This window comes from Diachasmimorpha longicaudata, chromosome 5 (assembly GCF_034640455.1).
Source record: "Diachasmimorpha longicaudata isolate KC_UGA_2023 chromosome 5, iyDiaLong2, whole genome shotgun sequence".
NCBI classification, from domain to species: domain Eukaryota; kingdom Metazoa; phylum Arthropoda; class Insecta; order Hymenoptera; family Braconidae; genus Diachasmimorpha; species Diachasmimorpha longicaudata.
The window spans coordinates 5,085,302-5,104,771 of NC_087229.1; the positions used below are offsets into that span (position 1 = coordinate 5,085,302).

The 19,470-nt window shown below is 39.4% G+C and overlaps 6 protein-coding genes across 9 annotated transcripts; 2 read left to right on the plus strand and 4 right to left on the minus strand.

Moving 5' to 3' along the window:
* Positions 1–130: 130 nt before the first annotated feature.
* Positions 131–2,819, minus strand: LOC135163156 (uncharacterized). The gene is made up of 3 exons (XM_064122397.1): positions 2,484–2,819; positions 1,064–2,265; positions 131–765 (listed from the first exon to the last, which is right to left on the minus strand). The coding sequence occupies exons 1-3, from the start codon at positions 2,584–2,586 to the stop codon at positions 346–348; spliced, it is 1,725 nt and encodes a 574-aa protein (XP_063978467.1). The 5' UTR covers positions 2,587–2,819; the 3' UTR covers positions 131–345.
* A 149-nt stretch (positions 2,820–2,968) lies between these two features.
* LOC135163180 (phytanoyl-CoA dioxygenase, peroxisomal-like) lies at positions 2,969–4,157 on the minus strand. Its single transcript, XM_064122439.1, has 2 exons — positions 3,859–4,157; positions 2,969–3,663 (listed from the first exon to the last, which is right to left on the minus strand). Exons 1-2 carry the CDS (start codon positions 4,072–4,074, stop codon positions 3,061–3,063), a joined length of 819 nt encoding a protein of 272 aa, XP_063978509.1. The 5' UTR covers positions 4,075–4,157; the 3' UTR covers positions 2,969–3,060.
* Positions 4,158–4,534: 377 nt separating this feature from the next.
* On the minus strand, positions 4,535–10,423 carry LOC135163152 (cytosolic carboxypeptidase-like protein 5). Of its 3 annotated transcripts, none has more exons than XM_064122387.1 (8): positions 10,056–10,423; positions 9,712–9,853; positions 8,942–9,228; positions 7,760–8,772; positions 7,460–7,667; positions 7,047–7,208; positions 5,480–5,702; positions 5,246–5,412 (listed from the first exon to the last, which is right to left on the minus strand). In XM_064122387.1, the coding sequence occupies exons 2-8, from the start codon at positions 9,824–9,826 to the stop codon at positions 5,393–5,395; spliced, it is 2,028 nt and encodes a 675-aa protein (XP_063978457.1). In that variant the 5' UTR covers positions 9,827–9,853; positions 10,056–10,423; the 3' UTR covers positions 5,246–5,392. The 3 variants fall into 3 exon arrangements, with proteins under 3 accessions (XP_063978456.1, XP_063978457.1, XP_063978458.1); XM_064122388.1 differs by having other exon boundaries at positions 5,289–5,429; XM_064122386.1 differs by having other exon boundaries at positions 4,535–5,702.
* Positions 10,424–10,593: 170 nt separating this feature from the next.
* On the plus strand, positions 10,594–14,368 carry LOC135163161 (isocitrate dehydrogenase [NADP] cytoplasmic). Its single transcript, XM_064122405.1, has 4 exons — positions 10,594–10,735; positions 11,380–11,714; positions 12,497–13,137; positions 13,666–14,368. The coding sequence occupies exons 2-4, from the start codon at positions 11,517–11,519 to the stop codon at positions 14,234–14,236; spliced, it is 1,410 nt and encodes a 469-aa protein (XP_063978475.1). The 5' UTR covers positions 10,594–10,735; positions 11,380–11,516; the 3' UTR covers positions 14,237–14,368.
* A 141-nt stretch (positions 14,369–14,509) lies between these two features.
* Positions 14,510–16,944, plus strand: LOC135163179 (uncharacterized). 2 transcript variants are annotated; one of them, XM_064122438.1, is made up of 5 exons: positions 14,510–14,974; positions 15,345–15,702; positions 15,938–16,045; positions 16,311–16,682; positions 16,743–16,944. In XM_064122438.1, exons 2-4 carry the CDS (start codon positions 15,350–15,352, stop codon positions 16,672–16,674), a joined length of 825 nt encoding a protein of 274 aa, XP_063978508.1. In that variant the 5' UTR covers positions 14,510–14,974; positions 15,345–15,349; the 3' UTR covers positions 16,675–16,682; positions 16,743–16,944. The 2 variants fall into 2 exon arrangements, with proteins under 2 accessions (XP_063978508.1, XP_063978507.1); XM_064122437.1 differs by having other exon boundaries at positions 16,311–16,944.
* On the minus strand, positions 16,686–19,196 carry LOC135163158 (sodium channel protein Nach-like). The gene is made up of 6 exons (XM_064122400.1): positions 18,919–19,196; positions 18,466–18,681; positions 18,062–18,361; positions 17,378–17,953; positions 17,183–17,295; positions 16,686–17,059 (listed from the first exon to the last, which is right to left on the minus strand). The coding sequence occupies exons 1-6, from the start codon at positions 19,179–19,181 to the stop codon at positions 16,929–16,931; spliced, it is 1,599 nt and encodes a 532-aa protein (XP_063978470.1). The 5' UTR covers positions 19,182–19,196; the 3' UTR covers positions 16,686–16,928.
* Positions 19,197–19,470: the final 274 nt, after the last annotated feature.

Here is a 19,470-nt window from a genome sequence, read left to right on the forward strand (position 1 = left end):
ATTTATTTTACATTTATGCAATTTATTCAGTAATTTTTTGCACTTATGGTTCTATTGCCCTGATTTATGGGAATCATTTAATCAGCGCAACTTAATTTTGATTAAAAAGGCAAGTGAGTCTATGAATGTATTTAAACAGTAAAAATTGACTCGTCATAACACTATAGATAATAAACAAATATTAACCATTATGTAATTAATTAATTAATTAATTAATTATGAAAAAGATATAATTTAATAATTCATAACAAATAAACGTTGTTTACTCCGGAATTGAATTATTTATCATCTACGGATGAAATTAGATCATTTCCCTTTTAACGAGTCATTAAAATGATAGTCTATTTAAACTTCACTTGGTTTTGTCAATCGAATCTTCAGATTTCGAAAAAGATTCTGCAGAAATAAAGCCATTGAGGGAGAATCATTGAGGCTTTTTGTCACGAAATCTTGTAAATGCATTTCCCACGAATGCAATAATTTCTCCCCTGGCTGAGCCATATCCGCATGGAAAAAATTAACAGGCGACTGGACGAGATTTGAGTTCATAATCTTAGCGTATTTTTCCAGTGTCATGTAGAGAGCGTCTACGATGAGACATTTCTTTGATTGGGTTGAAACGAGTAATGGAGATTCCTCTCCCGTTGACTCTTCCTCAGACAATTTTGATAAGGACTCGAAGAGGTACGAGATTATATCCTCACAAATCGCTCGACAATTGCACAGCTCAAGGACCGTTGTCAAGTGATGATATCTTTTCACGTCCTAAAGATATGACGAAAATAAGTTCTCAACATTTCATGATTTAATTATGTCCAAAAATATAATATGTGCATGAAAACTTATGAATCATTAAACCTGACGCTCAGAACTGATTAAGAATACAATAGTTAAACTGAAGTTAATTACTCAGTTTGGAAACGAAATAGACATACGGAAGAACGAGCAAATTTACTGTGGATTCATGGCTTGTCAAGTATAGCATTGTTTATTTCCTATTTTCTGTGCTGCCATCTCGACAAATTAATAAACAAAAAAATAGATGAACCATCAAATCCCTCACCACATGTGTCCTTCTGGCACACCTCTCGAAGATGCTCACAACAGTCTGCACCGAGCATTTGACAAAGAAATCCAAATACCCAGGATACTTGTACTCCTCCGTAGCGACAGTATCGATAAACTCCAAGATCACCCTGACCGCCCTCAGGACAATCGTTCCCTCCCTCCAACAGTACTCAACCGAGTCCTCAGCTTCCAGAGCTCTTAATGTGCTCCTGACAATCGTCAATATCACCGAAATGATGGGAAAATCCTCGAGAATTCCCGCCAGCTCCACCGACGAGATCGCCTCGTTCGCCTCGATCTCTTTCACCAACTGAATGACTTCTTGGAAATCATCGACGTTCAGATCATCTCGAAAACCCGGAGGCAGCAGCTGCGAATCGCCACAGCCTATAGTGGAGCCATTCCACTCAAAAGTCCCCCCGAAGCTCATATCAGGAGTCATCTGACTCGCCTCTTCGTCACTGTCAGGAATCAGTGCCTTTCTCTTATCGTCTTGGGGGATGTTCTGGGTGAACGAGTCCCAGTTTCTGCCCGGAGACTCCTCCAGGACAACTGCACTGTCATTGTCCTCCAATCTTCTTCTCTTCACTTCATTCAATGAGTTCTCAGATCCTTTTTGACAGTTTGTCTGCCCTAAGAATACGAATTTCTCCGAGGTATTGTGTTCTCCAGCTACTCCCGATTTCTTTAAGTCCGCTGACACGTCCAGGTCCATCCTCTCCAGAGGAATCCTGTCCTTGGCTCGATTTAACGTCGATTTTTTGGATTTTTCGAGATCCACTGGTACTTGTGGGAATCTCTGACTCCTTGGAGACATCTCCAGGATCATCGTGAGGGCAGGGGGGATGGAAGGCCCTTCCCCTCCTGGTGGTGCTTCTGGAACTTCCACTTGGGGTGGGAGACATGGGGGTGCGTTCTCCTCTATCTCCACCAGGGCCTTCAGAATTCTCCGCACCTCAGTGATTGGAACACTTGGTGAGGATTTTAACAGAGACTTCAGCCAGACTACAGCATTGATGAACTCCAGCTGTGGCTGGCAGCTATTCAAGGACGACAGGAGCGGCGTATGTGGATACTGGGGGAAGTGGGGGGCCAGGGGAGAGGTGCAATGGGGACAGTAAGGGCAGCCAAACGTTGAGGAGGGCGAGGGGTGCAAACTTCGCCAGAGGTCGTTGATCGTTGGGGAGGAATGGGAGGCTGGAAATTAAGAGATGAGGTTGAACGAGAAAAGCGTGGACCTTCACGTTTACGAATTCTCGATTCAGTTCTTGTTTCCACATGGAAACACTGTAGTCACCACAATTGAATGATTTTTTAGGTTATGTCAACATTTTATGATAAAAAAGATACGTAAATGATTATCTTCTTATCAAGTTTCTCCAATACCTAAATAATGAATCCGGGTCTGTACTTACGCAAGAAGTCATTTTCTGACCTCTTCATCCTCTTGGTCACTTCGTTGAGCTTTGTGAGGAGCTCACGATACATGTGTGGGGCACAATTATTTTGGTGATTCATGTCGTTATTGTTAATTAGAGCTGAAATTTCAGTCGGTGGGATTTTCGTCTCTTCTATAATATATGTATTACATAAAAAATACAATCTACATGATCTATTTCTTCCAAGTATGTAATTCCACCCAATTCAAGGCAACCCCAGCCCCTAAATGAATTCGAATCGTTGCTTTGAAAGCCTTTGTCGTTACATCAACAATGCGAATTGCTTATCTAATTGTGACCAACTTCAGTCATTACCACTTCAGCACTTCGACGTAGGGGACACTTCATCGCCAAAAACATAGTCGTTAATTAATACCTCATATTTTTCCAGGGAATTGACTATTTTTTATTATCGACTTGTTCCATCAGGTGAAGTTGAAAAATAATCAGTAACAGAAAGATCATTTCAAAGAGACTTTGTTTAATATTTACAATCAATTTCATTTTTCCAATCAAGGGAATCAGGTTCTAATGGACCCCATCTTCGAAGAAATCAATGAATATACCGGTCTTTCATCCTCGCCTCTCGTCCCACATTCCTCCCCCTGAGGACCATGTCATGACAGGGCGACTTGTGAACGTCTTCAGTGGGTTCGTCATCAGCAGCCCTGATTTGCGCCAGGAACATCCTGCGCGGTCTCTCCGACAGGTTCAGGTAGGAGCCGTGCAGCAATAAATACGAAAAAATAACAATCTCCCCCTTTTTGGCGGTGACGGGGGTGGCCTTGTTCAGAGGATACTTTTCAGGATCCACATAAAAAGTTGTTCCATTTTGCTCATCGTGAGAGGTGTGAGGCTTCAAAGGGCCGAGTTTGTGGCTCCCTGGGTAGACGGCAAGACCTCCGTTCTCGGGGGTCGTGTCGTCGAGGTGGAGGAATACCGCGAGCATCGAGTGCTTCTTGAAGGGAAAGTACGGGTAGTCCTGATGCATCAGATAAGGAGCACCTGTCTCAGGAGGCTTTAGGTGAGCCTTCGTGTGGTGCAGGAGAATGTTGGGGGTCTCCATTATGTCCTCCAGGGCGTCGAGGAGCTTCGGGTTCACCAGAAGGCGGGTGAATACTGCGCTGTGCAGCTGGAGGGCGTGAACTGCCTTTACCTGGGGGATTTTATTGTTTTTATTTCATTATTTACTTCAGTTTATTTTTATGTTCCACTTAACAAATCTAGTCGGATATTTATTAAACGTCTTCGTCCACACCAGTAAAAAGAACACTTTATGAGACTGATCTAGAAAGGATGAGTCTGAATTTATTGTTCTAATATGACTGATGTTTCTCGTCACGTTAATTACCGTATAGTCTCTATTTTCCGCCAATCTCTTCATCTCCTTGCCACCCCAAGAGCTTTCCATCTCCGCCACATGTTCCTTTTGTTTTCGGGTAAAAATATCGTCATAGGCGTCAGAAATTTCCTGAAATTCTTTGGGAGTAAAAACGTTCGACAGCTTGACGTATCCGTTCTCCTCGTAAAATTTCTTCTGCGTGGGAGTGAGGAACTTCAGGCCCATTGTGAAAACTTTATTAATTAACAGGGATAATCACTGACGATCACTTTGCACGTTGGGGCTGAACTAACTGGCGGGTTTCGATGTCAAGGGGATTTCAAGTACAGCTATCTTTCAGGGAATTATCAATTTTGACCCCAAACATTTTTTTATTATATCGTTATTAAATGTGTTGAGCATGATAATTGCACAAACCAACAGCGATTGAGGAATTATTTATTCTCGTGAGATCTATTGATATTGTAACATTTCCATGACGCTTAGTTGAACTTGGAGAGTGGGGCAGAATGGATTTTTTTGATAGCAGCTGTGACTCGATATTTATTCAGTGGTTGCGGATATTTATAGACATTTCAGGGTATTTTTTAGGATCTTTAAATCAGATCAAGTTTGTTAGGGTAATCTTCCTAACGAAAAAAACCGTAAATATTTATTAGAACAGAGAAAAAACAAGAAAAAAATGTACTCAGACGTCACTTTGTTTCGTTTTAATGAAGAGATCAGTACAATGGTTCTTACAATTGAAAAAAGTTTTTCAAAATGACATGCAATTTGCGAAAAGCTCCTCACGCCAGATGTGACTGAAAAGTATCAATTCCTGTGCATTGAGTGGTATTAAAATTTAATTAAAAAACGTGATTGAGTATCCCCAAAATTCCTAGAATCTAGTCACTTACGTCCTCCCTCTCACGATGAAAAAAAGTAATCCAAGACGTTTTTTTTTCAATACACTCAACATCCCATCTACTCTAGCCCCGTGACAACCCTAAAATTTCGGACTCCCCTGCTCTCAAATTCATTCTACTTTTCAATTGCAATTAAATCTATTAATTTAATATTCCAAATAGACTATGTGGAAAGGATTATGAAACGTAACAATGAATCACTAAATAGGTATCACAGAGTACTCACATATAAAATCTTTCACTCGACTAATTTTCAATCTAAAAAGTCTACACAAAAACCGAAGAAAAAAATCAGATTCCCCTTCCCCTCGAATACTGAAAACTCCATTGAGTTTTTCTAAGTTAAATTCAGATTAAGCAGTGACAAGCCTAGAACTACTTCTTCAAAATGCCTTTGGAAGAGTTTCTCTGGGCATTTTTTCCATTCTTTCGGATCCTCTCGATGGAATTCCCCTTGGGCCGTCTCTTTCCCTCGTCAGTGGACGATTTCGACGACTCACCGACCTCGGGGCGTGTCTTGATGACTCTCTGTATGACTTTGAGCCTCTTGGTGCCGTGCTTGACGATACCAGTCTGCTCAACAACCTGACAGGCCTTTTTTCCCACGATTTTATGAAGCACTGGCTTGAGACCCTTCATCGTACGTCGTGAGGATCTGATTTTAGAAACCATCTGGCCAGTTTCAGAATTACTCAAACGTTGTTGATTCTTCAGTGACTTACGATTTGTCGACAGCTGGCGGGAGCTCCTTTTGCCACTTTTTATTCGTTTAACTGCTGTGTAGAGTGAGGCCGTTCGTCTGACGATACGAGATTTTGATGGGCCCGTTGGATCGATCCTATGACTGGTATTTGGATCGTTTGAGGGACTGGTCATGGTGGACACTAGGTCCTCGAGGCAGGGGGGCTCCTTCGGGGGCCCGATATTGTCGTGTGATGACAGTGGCTATGCATAAAGATTTTTTTTGTTAAAAATTGGGGGGGCTTTGACAATTTAATTGCAGATATCATTTTGCCACTTCATTTAAAACTGGAACTAATTGTTTTATATTCATAGATTTAACATAAATTACTTTGGCGGCTACAAGAACAAATTTAGGATAGTTCAAACAATTTCAATTATTCATTTTTATATTTATTTAATTTTCAACGAAATTTGTTGTAAGTTCAGCCAGTAATACGATTATTCATTAATAAAGAATGATAAAAAAGAAAATTCTGTGCCAAACGTAGTTTGAAATCAGATCGATTTTTCATCTATTTTCTTTTTGCCACAATTTAATTTATAAATTTCTACGGCACCAAAATTGTTAAAGATACTGTGATATTCAAATAGTTTACCCTTTCAACACCGAATGTTTCTCATCTTACGCCTGAAATCGTGAAATACCACAAAAGCCTCAAAATCTCCGAAATAAAAAATTGCATTATTTTAATGAAAAGAGTGTGTGTTATTGAAACGAAAAAAACGCTGTACTCATCTCCACATTCATCAACTACGTAATAAACCAGCTACTCTGAATCTAATCCATTCAAAGCCTTTTACACCGTCAATAATAATTTAGTTTAGTCAACTTACCACATGTTCAATGCGATTGATATTATCAAAGCTGTACAATTGTGCTCAGTGGGACATGGACTACTTAAGCAGGAGCGAAAATAAAATAAAATAAATACAAGCAAAGAAATGTTCCTCTGTGTGCTAAAAGACTTTGAATTTTATTAAGACATGTCATATATTTGTCTCCAATTTTTTTTACAATTACACGATTTTTTGCGATTACAATTGAGTTAGCTCTGGGTGAAATGAAGTGAATGATTATCCATTTATTTCTTAATATTTAGTTGATGATAATGGAACACTTGGGGGGGGTTAATCCCACAAACTCACAGATATAGTTGTCTGTTCATGCTTAATCACCTCGTAATCCAAAATATATTCATCTAGAAATTGAAATTCACTCGTAAAATTACGAGGAGACAAATAAAAATCATCGTATCAATATAAAATCTGGAAAATTCAACAGGAGTCTTCACCACCATTGGTCACCCTCTAAATTCAACCTTTTCAATACAATAACTAATGATAAAAAATAAGCGTAGTGCATTGACTGTTCAATTCCAATAGAATTAAAATATCTTACAAAAAATAAGACTTACTGTCGAGTTAAAAATGTGAAATAAAAATTTTTTTCAATACCCATTGGCATGGAAAATTTATTCAAGACAGGGTACACTGCCTTATTTCGATATTATCAAGATCAATGAGATTTTTAGTGCTGTCATTTACCTTCAGTCGTGGCCTGTGAATCGTACCAGCTAGTGAGTTGACGTATGTAAGTTTCAAATATGATTTAACACCCCTTAGGGAACGATACTGGCTATTTGGTAAACGACTGTTTGGATTACTGTTTGTCAAGTCAAGGATGGAAGGACCCAGTGCAGCACCCACCTGAAAATTATTTGTACATTCACATAAAATGTACAATTTCATCAATGCAATTTTCAAACAATATTTTTCATCGCTAATTTATTGCGCAAACGGTAACTCTGATGAGTGTAAAGAACCAAATTCACTCTTTAATTATTTTAATTGTTATTGTTCACCACAGAATATAATATTCCTACGACCTAAATAATTTTTCTCATTTTCAAAGGAATCTTCTCTGTGTTAATGATTGATCAGATAAATAAACAAATTACCTCTTCGAAGACTGTTGGCGTGTATTTGGGAGGAACGAACATATGCCCCTGGGGCTTTCCATTTCCATCTCTGACCCTCGCTGGGACAGTGTTCACCAGTCTTCCAGAATTGTAATTACACTCCAACGTGTAACTGCGAATTAGTCCAGTTAGTTTGTAAACCGCTACCCTTCCTGAACCCTCCCTGGACATTCCATCCCTCTTGTCTCTGAAAAAATGCCAGAATCAGCCAAATAAAAAATGTTATCAAAAAATATTCATTTCATGACCAAAAAATCCCAAACACCTGAGAACACTCACATGAGATACATATTTCGTTCGGCGAAATTGCAGGAGGTGAAATGAAAATTGGGGTTGTTGATGGACATTAATTTCGGCAGCAGCATGCACATGATGGTGTCATCCGGGTCATCAAAGTAATTTCCATACATGAAGACGCCCTTTTTGGAGGCATGTCCATGAAGATCGATGTAGAGAAAGAGTCCAGAGTCCTCGGGGCCCCTGTCGACCTTGTCCTCCTTGCACCTGAGCCTCTCCACCTCGTGCCCAGAGCCCCCAGAAGTGGCTTCACCCTCGGATATTTTCTCCTTGTCATCCAAAGTCATCAGACTCACCGTCTGATTCCCATCCTCTCCCCCAGGGCAGTCAATTCCCTCGTCCGTCGTCTCTGCCTCAACAACTTCGTAGAAATGGTGGTAATAACTGATGAGACATTTAGCAGCAAAAATTGTGGGATGATCGACAGCTGAGGGACTCAGATACACCCTGTTGAGGTTCACCCCACGTGTGTCAACTCTGTAGTGTCCCCTGGCGACTCCATCAGGATTGAGCATTGGCACCAGTTTGAAGACGTAGATACGCCGGAGGATCATGGCAATGGGATCGTCACGATTCAGTAAAAAATTCAGAAAACCATTGAACACGAAGCTGGACGGTGTCTCACCAGGGTGAACCCTGGCACTGACGAAAATTATTCTCTTTCCCCGAAATTTCCTGGGCCTCTCCTCACCCTCGACCGGAAACATCCCCTTGAGCTTGTCCTCTCTCTCTGGGGTTATGTTGTGGTAGGAACTTATCGTGAGGACTTCCAGTCGACGACCCTCCAGCGATTTTATTGCACATTCTCGATGGTAGTAAATAGCGTCGGCATTCCCATAATTCTGCTTTTGCATTCGCGCATCAATTCGGTTTAAATACTGTTGAAGGTCGGCGTAGGTGAAGGGATAGGTGAATGCCACGTAAGTTATGGCTTTGGGGTTCTCCGGAGTGCGAATCGTGAAAGATATTGTGAATTCACTGCCCTTTTGGTCCATCTGTTGATGGGAGATATGTGAGTAATAGATGTCTGTCATTTGTCTTACTCTATTGGCATTTCTTTTTGAAAATGGATGCAGTTGAGAGCATTAGAAGTCAATGACAAATATTAATGAATGAATAAAAAAAACTAATTTATGAATGAACGAAAAAATGAAAATTGTTTACTGTATAAGTCGGTTTATCTCGAATTCTCTCCCAGTGAGGATGTCCAGGTACAATTTTGAACACTGGGCACATCCCCTGACTGAACATCTTTGATTGTCTGTTGAGATTGACAACATTAAGTTTGACAGAAGCCCCCTGGGCTGGGGATTTGATACCAAAGTAGAACCACGTTCTGTTATTGTTCTGGAATTCAGTGCCATGACAGTCGTGCTTTGTCCACACGTTGAACTCATAGTCCGGAAGGGCTTCAGAGAGCTTGCAGGGCTTCCTCTCAGTCTCACAACCATCTGATCCATATTTTATGGTTAAAAGAATGTTTTTGAAGATTGAGAGGACATTACACCGTATTTTCAAGTATTTTCATTCATACAGATTTAATTTTTTCATACTAGTCGTTTTTCATTCAATAGTCTTCCATGAAGATCTCGAAATCCAAGGACGTTGACAAATTTTTGACAAAACCTTCTTAGCAGTACTTAAATCACTCTGCAAGAAAGATTGTGACAGAAAATTGGATATTTGCCTTGGACTCCAGACCGCGACCGTTTTTGCTGAACAAAAGAAGAGTTTATGGAAACATGACTTGAAATAATTGACTTTTCCACCTTCAATAACTCAATATCGACAGAGTTAATTTTCCCATTTTTTTTTGTTCAAAGTAGCACTCCCTCTTTCAAATGAGCCTTGATTCATCAACATCCAATCACTATTTCACGAAATATCACTGATTGTTTGAAAGATTCTAAACATCCAAATACAGCTCCGCTTACCTTGGCTGGATGTGTTGATAGCGGTGACAGGCTCGACCCTTGCCAAATTGGCAGAGTCAAAATTATTATAAAACAGAAAATTGCCACATGTGATACCTTGACCCGTCGTTGCCATACTGAAGAATCCTCACAAAACAAGGATCTATCGAGAAGAAGAAATGGAAGAATGAATAACTCCCAAAAAGTTCCATTGAATCACCTGTACAAGATCATCCAACTTGTCTGTGACAGCATCAGCCCCCAGCAAACAAGGTCAAATCATCTGTTCTTTATTTACATCCAACTCTGTTCACACTCATCAACTCCCCTGATTCCCCAGAAAAACAAACCGAGAAAATTCTCACCTCAAAATCCATGGCTGCTCAGTGTCTCCCCAGCCTCCCCAGCCCCTAAGAAATCACAACGGTGTCTCAACGCTCCTATCACTGATATCCTTTCTCAACCCCAAAATCATCTCCCCTTGACTTCAATTTTGACACTTGACATAACGTTTTCTGTCTTTTTCGCTTTTGACGGTCGACACGGTGCACAAAACCCTGTCGCAATTGTCAGTAAAAACTTCGCAGACTCACCGAGGAACGTCGCAGGGCGCATGCGCCTTTCCTCATATGCCGATCAAACTAATCGAATAAATAAACAAGAATAGAAAAACGCATCGAAGCAACGAGCAAAATTCCCTCGTCATGAGATTCCATGAAAAATCGTGTTGGTTCGTGATAACAGACACAATAATTCCAATAATTCTTATCTTGTTCGTATAAATAAATAATCGGTAATCACTGGGCCTGCGATAGGAGAGTCTGACGATATTTGTTGACGCTCAAGTCCTTATGTAACACTCCCATAATAATATGCGAGGATACTTATCGTGGAATATGTCCCAGTGGACACATGTTAGCATGGAATCATCGTCAGTCATCAATCGTTCACGAAGAAGGACACGAGTAAAGAGAAGCTGATTTTCAAGTTGAAAAAAGGCCCAGAATCATAAAAAATAACCTCAAATTTCGCTCTATTAAAATCGGTAAGACGATCCGGTATCCCCTGAGATTTCAGAGAATTTCTGCAAATTTAGGGGAGTGGCCGAAATTTTCGATAAAATCTTTGTAGAGCGAATTCCCATTATAAATACGATTATGCCGAAAATCATGACATTTGCCTTAAATTCCGGACTATTCATTAAAAATCGGAGGTATTTGAACCTTCTATGTTGAAAAAAATCCCCCTGCACAAACAAAAAACACTTAATCCAGAGTAATTAACTGAATATATCGATTTTTTAAAAATGGAAGCTCATTTCCAAGTTCGAGAGAAGCTCTGGAAGCTTTAAAAAAATGATCGAACGATTCATGTGGACGTTGCTACAGCTGACACTTGAAGAACTATCTCCAAATCTCTGGAAAGTTCAATTTTTTATAATTTTAATGGAGCAAATTGAGCTCAACAAGAAAGTGGTAGTAAAAATCGCATTGACCGGCGAATAATCCCCGAAAATAATCAACTTTCCTTATCACCTGTCAGTCCAAAGGTGCGTGAAACCCCGGAATGTCATTCCTAGACCGTCCCAAAGTGCGATTCCGCAGCCTTGAAGCAGCTCAATTGAGTTGAATGTGTCGTGACCCCGAACAAACGAAAGAAAAAAATCATGAATACAATTTTATAACTCAGCCTTCCAGTCGCTGCGTTGTCACACTCAGAGTGGGGAAGGTGCATAGTGGGACGGGTCGTCAGGGAGGCGAGAGAGAGAGTCCTAGGGACAATCGGTAAAGTCAAAGTGAAACATCGAGCCGGCAAAGTGGGTTGCCATGTCCCTCTTGCCCCGTCGATTCGTCGTGACGAACGTAAAATTCATTCGCTCGGCTTTCCCTAGACGATTAGCCGGTGCACCGGTGATTGCCGAGTCACAAGTATCAAGGCTGTTGGATACCAGACGTTCGACAGGCTTTGGAGATTCATTTGTACGAGGATTTGGCGTATCTGCTGCTGCAATGGCTAAGATAAAGGTGAGTTAACAATAATCGAGGCACACCCTTCAAAAGTGACGTTCATGGCTGGACGTTTTTAAAACAGTGGTCATTCCATAGATTATTAGCATTCTGAGTAATAATGGATGGGTGAAGGAGAATTAACGTTTATAATCGATATTTGTACTTGTGTGATTGCTTTGTATGAATGGGGATTTTTTCAATCGATTCTATTTGAAGATTGTAATGCACTTTCTATCATTGAGATTCGACCAGTCGACCATTTTCTAGAACCGCTTCCACAGATTTTTTTGCTACATTATTCATCATTACTAAGGACATGAGTAAAATTGCTCAATATGGATGCTTTACAATGACCAAAGACATGTTTTTATGGTGGCAAATTCATTGCTTGTAATCTTCATTTCAGTTTAAAAAATATTATTTTGTGGATTTCTCTCCAAGAGTACAATTTTATTTTCTTCAGATTTCTCAAATGTTTTCTGATGATTTAATACCGAGATTAAAATTCAGTATAAAATATGCACAAACTAAGAGACAAATGGGACATCGAATAAAGTTAATTAAGTTAGAATCCTCGACTACTGAAATAGACAAACATTGGAGTGTACCAAATTATCCAATTAAATTTCGGAGAAAACTTATTTATTGTCCAGATTTTTTTCTCTCAATAGTTGTGTGTGCGCTAACTAGTTCATAAATTTATGGTACGAAAAATATAAAATTAGCTATTCTCTTACACCATTACTCGTGAAATTCTTCATTTCCATAATAAATCTCACAAAAAATTATTCCCTCAGGCGGGACCTGTTGTTGACATCCTGGGTGATGAGATGACCCGAATAATCTGGGACTCAATAAAGAATAAACTAATCTTCCCCTACTTGGACATTGAACTCCACACGTACGACTTGGGGATCGAGCACCGGGACGCCACATCCGACAAAGTCACCGTTGACTGCGCCGAGGCGATAAAGAAATACAACGTAGGCATAAAATGTGCAACAATAACCCCAGACGAGAAGCGAGTCGAGGAGTTCAAGCTCAAGCAGATGTGGAAGAGTCCCAATGGAACAATCAGGAACATTTTGGGTGGAACGGTGTTCAGGGAGGCCATCATCTGCAAGAACATTCCTCGTCTGGTGACTTGTTGGAACGAGCCGATAATTATTGGCAGACATGCCCATGGTGATCAGTACAAAGCAACTGATTTTGTGGTACCTGGTGCTGGAAAACTCGAGATCACTTGGACTGGCACTGATGGCAACAAAATTCAACATACAGTTCACGAGTTCAAAGGGGCTGGAATAGCTCAGGCACAGTTTAATACCGATGAGAGCATCAGGGCATTTGCCCACAGCTCACTTCAGTATGCACTGTCCAGGAAGTATCCTCTGTATCTCTCCACCAAGAATACTATTCTGAAAAAATACGATGGAAGGTTTGTATGGCCAATTCATGTCTAGAAGTCAGAAAAGGGCGGGGTAATACGGACGTCATTTTATTTTCATGGAATTGGCAAATTTAAAGTAATCAAAGCGCTGTTGGAAGTTATTTACTTATTGTCTAAGTAAATATGCAAAGCTGGGTTCAGAAAGAAAATCCATGTTTTTACTTGTTTAACAGCGCCACCAACTTAGCATAACAAATGCTGTTTAAGGACAGCCTAGGATACTTTCAAATCCCATTCACAATTAGAGACGATCATTAAGAATTTTGTGAGTTTTTCGGGAATCCCATTTGCCAGTCTATCAGTCCACTAATTGCCAAATACTTCAATTCTTTATTTATTCTTATTCATATCATCCCAACATCCCTTATATTATTTATCCATTTATTGCACCATTTTTTAACGTAAGATCTCCTTTTTATTTGTTTTTATTGTTTTTCCTTTATTCATGAGAGAGACATTGTCTATTTTATTGTGTAGCCTCCTCGCCTAATCATAAATGAAAATTTTCGTCTGCAGGTTCAAGGACATCTTCCAGGAGATCTACGATGCCGAGTACAAGACGAAATACGAAGCTGCCGGTATTTGGTACGAGCATCGCCTGATCGACGACATGGTGGCGTATGCTATGAAGTCAGAGGGCGGATTCGTCTGGGCCTGCAAGAATTACGATGGAGACGTCCAGTCAGATTCCGTTGCTCAGGGCTTTGGTTCTCTGGGGATGATGACCTCAGTCCTCATCTGCCCAGATGGTAAAACTGTCGAGGCTGAGGCAGCGCATGGAACTGTCACTCGCCACTACAGGCAGTATCAGCAGGGTAAGGAGACCTCCACCAATCCCATTGCCTCGATATTCGCCTGGAGTAGGGGTCTTCTTCATCGTGCTGAATTGGATAAAAATTCAGAGCTGAAAAATTTTGCTGAGACACTCGAAAAAGTCTGTGTGAACACCATCGAGGATGGCTTCATGACCAAGGATCTTGCTATTTGCATCAAGGGAATGAACAATGTCACCAGGTCTGACTATCTGGAAACATTTGAGTTCATGGACAAGCTCGCTGATAATTTAAAAAAACAACTGGGAAAGTAGGGGAATTTCTGATGAGTCGGTTGTAATGGGGTCTACACATTTTTAATAATTGTTCTATTGTTCATTTTCTACTTTCTAATCGATATTTGCACTAATGTAAGGAATAAAATTTGTAAATTTCATATCAAGAAACCATTCGATTCTTCTATCAAGAAATTTTTTAAAAATGATAGAACCGCATCCTCTAGTAGGGTTCGGAATGATGCCCTAATTTAAATATCTAATTTCAATGGAAAAAAAAGCATTTCGGTGACGCAGAGGACTACACCTCCATTTTTTAACTAGTCCCTCTGATGGCGGGACTGCTACTGAGGGAGTCTGTTATTCCCCTTCTATGTCATGTTTTCTATGGTCGACCTTGCAGCTGATAGTGCCCCCTGTGTACCACATTTTCCACTTAACCAATAATTAGACAGAAGTAAAGAATTCTCTGTCGATATGGCGAGAAACTATTGAAAATTATCATTTTTTCCAACCTTTCGGCCAAAATCACATTGGATTTTTAATTATTTATTTTTAAATAAATGAGAAACTAACAAAACATTTCAAGCTGAGTACAGGGGTGTACAAACAATAGGATTAGTTCATTTTACGAACAGCAATCTCCTGTCGGCTATCTACATACCGAATAATAAATAAGAGTTTGAGATACACACGTGGGTCAGTTCATCGATTTCTGGTGCACTGCAGTATTCTGGATTGGTTATTGTTTTGAATATTGTGTTGCTGGAAAAATTGGTAAGTTGAAGCATTCATTTGTCCTTTAAATAAATAAATTTCAGGGGCGATAGCTCTACTGTTCAACTTCAAATTCGGGACTAGTTGCAAAAAACAAAATATTAACCAGCTTCCAAAAAAAGGAGAGACGATATTTTCTTTATTTCATAATGATAAATAGAACAAATTTAATTTTTGCATGATGTTTGTTATGAATGTCTTGGATCAGAATGATTATTTATAAATGTCAGGATTTCAACAATTGGAGACGAATAATCCGCTATTTTTTTCAGATACACTTCAGAAATTATTGGAATATCATTTTGTTCAGAACAATAACACGGATTTTTTTAATAAGGTGGGGTTATTCTATTTTTTTTGTTACTTTCAGCAACAATGAAGGTCGGAACAGCTAAAGAAATGGAAGAAGAGCGGCTAAGAACTCTCTACATTCGTCTGCCCCATACAATAAAGAACATGGACGTCATTCGTGATCTGGTTTTTGGTGATGTTGATATAAAACTGCCCAGACAATCAGGAAGACACTGTCACGTTATTTTCTCGAGTGTTGAGGATAAGCTTAAAAATATGAAGGCCCTCAAGACGAAGCGCATCGACAATAAACCCATCTTCGTGAAAAATCCCAAGGTGCAAGATCCTGAGGTTAAGAAGCAGAAGCAGAAGAAGATGAAGAAAATTAAACCAGTAGTGGTGTCCAAACCAAAGGCCCCGGAAAAAGTCACCAAGATGTGAGTATAGTGTGCATGAAGACCTCTGTGTTATTTGTCGTTGTGAAAACTTATGGGGTAAATTGAAAAATCGCGAACAAAAATTGTTGTTCAATACTGAAAATTAAATGGTATAACAACAAATGATTAATTTAGTCATAGGAGTTTTAAATATGTAATAATATGAAACGGTATTTTTTTTGCATTGCGTATCATTCCAATTTCATATAAAGTAAATGACCGATGTCTGTTGCAGATGCTTTCTCCACAAAGTCCCGAAGTCAGCAACGGTTAAGGGCCTCAAGGCATTATTTCCAGAAGCTAAAAATATTTCTATTCTCTACAAACAGAGGCTACACGATGAGTAAGTTTTTTTTAATTTCTTGGTGAAAGTTTTTCCATCAGTTAATAGTGATGCAGTCTAACATGAATTATTTACACGTCCGTTGGAATCTTTTTATTCTAACAACATCTCTAGTTGTTAAGAGGTAAAGAGGCAAACGAAATATTCTCCACTTGGTATCATTCCTTTCAAACCGGAGTATCTGCTCTACAAATTTCTCACATCATTCATTTCACATGCCTTATTCATCAGATAATTCATTCTTAAATCTCTTTTAACTTACTAGTATCACTGGAAGAACTGCAATCATTAAGTTCAGAGACTTGAAAACAGCAGCTGCCTATTTAAATAAGGAACGTCCAATGCCTCTCTGCAAGGGAGTGCAACTTGAAATTAAATGTGACAAAAGGAGGCAGAAAAATAAGAAGAAGAAGACTGAAACATTGAAAATTTACGATGGAGATGGTGTTGAGACTGAAGTGAAAGAGAAAGAGGAAGCGAAGAGTAGGCCAGAGGATGAAGACGAGGTCAAGAGTGAATCAGAGGATGAAGATGAAGTCGGCAGTGAGCAAGAAAACAACGAAGAGGAGGAACCAGCTGGGGATGATGAAGATCCTGACCAGAGTAGCGGGAGTAGTGAGGAGGAATAATTTAATAGGTATTCATCTCTTTTACCTTAGAAAGTTTTTGTTTTTAAATTAACAAAAACATTGTATAGTTATCTTCCAGTACTTCAGAGTTTGTAAAAAAAGAAGAAAGGAAAGAAGAAAAAGATCGAGCGTTTAACGCAAAGATAAAAAATAACCAACGCCTAGAATAACTGTTTAATTTTCTGTATAATATTGTATCTTTTATTTTTCATAATGTTTTTCTTTCATTCTAACATGTAGACATGGAAATAAAGTTATGCTCTTTGTAAATTTGTTCCTCGACTCTTTATCACTTTGATTATGTAGTACACCATGAAATAGAGAATTTCAAACACTGAGATGAAACTGCAGCCGAGGAATAGACTAAAAACTCCCCCCAGTGAAGCTGCAAACAGAAGCATTTACATTGAATTTTTTAATTACAGAACAATAAGTAGTCTCATTATTTAATCATTGAAACAACAATAAAAGAAATATTTTATTACCATCTTACTGACAGTCTACTCACATACTAAATTAATCCAAGACAGAACTAAATCTCGTCTGAATATCATTCCAGTTTGTCGGGGAAATGTAATATGAATCGCCGTAGCATTTGGATACTTCGTACCAATCTGGTCGCTAAGAGAACAATAACTCGAATTAATTTATTCACCAGAATACAATCCAATTAATATATTTTTTTTTATCTGAAAATATTTACTAAAATGGCGATGGACTGTATTTAGCAGCAATCATAGGCACCACAGTCGTGACAACAGTAAAGCTAGTGCCATCGCAAGTTGGAAGACAATTACACGGTTTTTCCCTGATGGGGGTCTGCAAAATTCGCGCTTTCACCTTCGACAAGCACGAGATATGAGTGAAATTGCAAACAGTCTCCTTCTCCTCTATATAAGATGCGTAATATGGGACACAATTGCAATATGATCTGAAGAGCTTCTCATGACAAGCGGTCACGCAATTGTCAAGTCTGTAAATGCCATCGTCAGTTTTAGCAGAGCGACAATCCCGTTCTTCACGTGGCAAATTTAATACTTCGGGGCTGACTGTCAGTACATGACCATAAATATACGCTATCATTTCACTCCCTTGACGTGCTATGACTTCACGAGCCGAGGGCCCAGGATATGTGTGAGAATCGTGGATGAGGACACGTACTCCATCGCCGTAAGTTAATCCTGATATTCTGTCCTCTGGACCAAAACTTTTCAGAATAACTGAGAAAATATAGTTGTTACCGAAAGAGTGACTGTATGCTTCCTGGTTTAGGATCCATCTAAATATAAAGATTATGTCATAAAAATTGTAAAGATATAAATGTTTAAGTTTGAAATCAGCAGTAACAAAATGGTACACAATTAATGAATATTTTCACATCAGTTACCTCCTGTATCCTTTCCCAAAAGCGTAATTGAACGAACAACAAAGGCCATAAACCGTTCTTGAAATTCTGACAAACTCATCACAACCTTTGATCTCATCATGAACTTTACACCGGATGAAAAAATCGTCACAGGGAGGACTCAGTATTGTGAGAAATTTGGATATGGTAAGATTGTTGTAGACCATGACCGTGTTGAGACGAGCCATCGAGTTCTGGAAGTGATTGGTTGGGATGTACATTTCCTGGATGAATTCCAGATCCTTCATGAACTGTTCCAGCTTTATTCCATAAGGCATTTTACTGAAATTTATCAAAGAGATCGCCGCACAAGTAAAAAGTAACTTATAGATTTATTCCGTAAAAACCCTCTGTTGGTGTATTTGGATATTTCCAATTGAACTCACATTGTTTTTCCTTCATTCTGATACTGCTGCAGTCTGTAGCGACTCGCGACATTCGGATGACATATTGTTAATGCTGGAAGAGGAATTTTCCACGCTGGATACTGACTGGATATAACTAATGTTCTCATCGTTGCTTGCTTATGCCTCAGGTAAAATTTCTGAGCCAGTACACCAGCTGATATTACTGACCCGGCGATAACCAACAGCCAGAATATACTAAGGTAATTCAAAAGATTGTTGCAGAAAAAAAAATGGAAATTCAATATTTAACTTCCAAAATGGGAAGACTATTCTCGAGGTCAGAATGTAATTGTACCCAGTTTGTGAGACTGTGGCACAGCCATAAGGGTAAAACAATTTATTTTTCATGCCAATTACCTACTAACAATCATAAAAGACCGAATAGGCTCTGCCTAGCAGCATAAATATTGAAAATATTTCAGTTGCACTCACCGTCCTAGAGATGATTTATGCCGTCCTGTGTACCTGAGTCCATGTATCGAACACTCATGAGTGAATTCATTGTATACGTCAGCTAGTAGGTGACATGCATTCCTCAACCCCCGCAAATCAGAGTCTGAGATCTCAGGAGACTGCAGAAGTGATTGAGCCTTCCAGCTTCTTCTGGTCACCACGTTAATGCTGTTTCCATTACGCAAAGAGATCCTCTGTACTTTCGGAGGGTTCATGGTGGAATAAGATTCGTGAATCTTCATTTTCGTAATTCAGAACGATCATTCGGGTTCGATGGAAGCGCGTGTCCCTAACATTTTCGAGGGGCTTAGATCCATCATGTCCATGTCACCGGACAAACAATCCGCTATTCATTTTTCCCAGTTATCCGATTAATTATGAATAGTATTTATTTGTTTACTGTCTTTGGGGTACAAAGCCCCATCGCAGGGGTGAAAGAGTGTAGAAATATTAAATTGCGTGTGACAACATAAAAATAATCATGTTGATATGAAACAGGACTGCTGACAGTTGTTAAATGTATGAACCTAA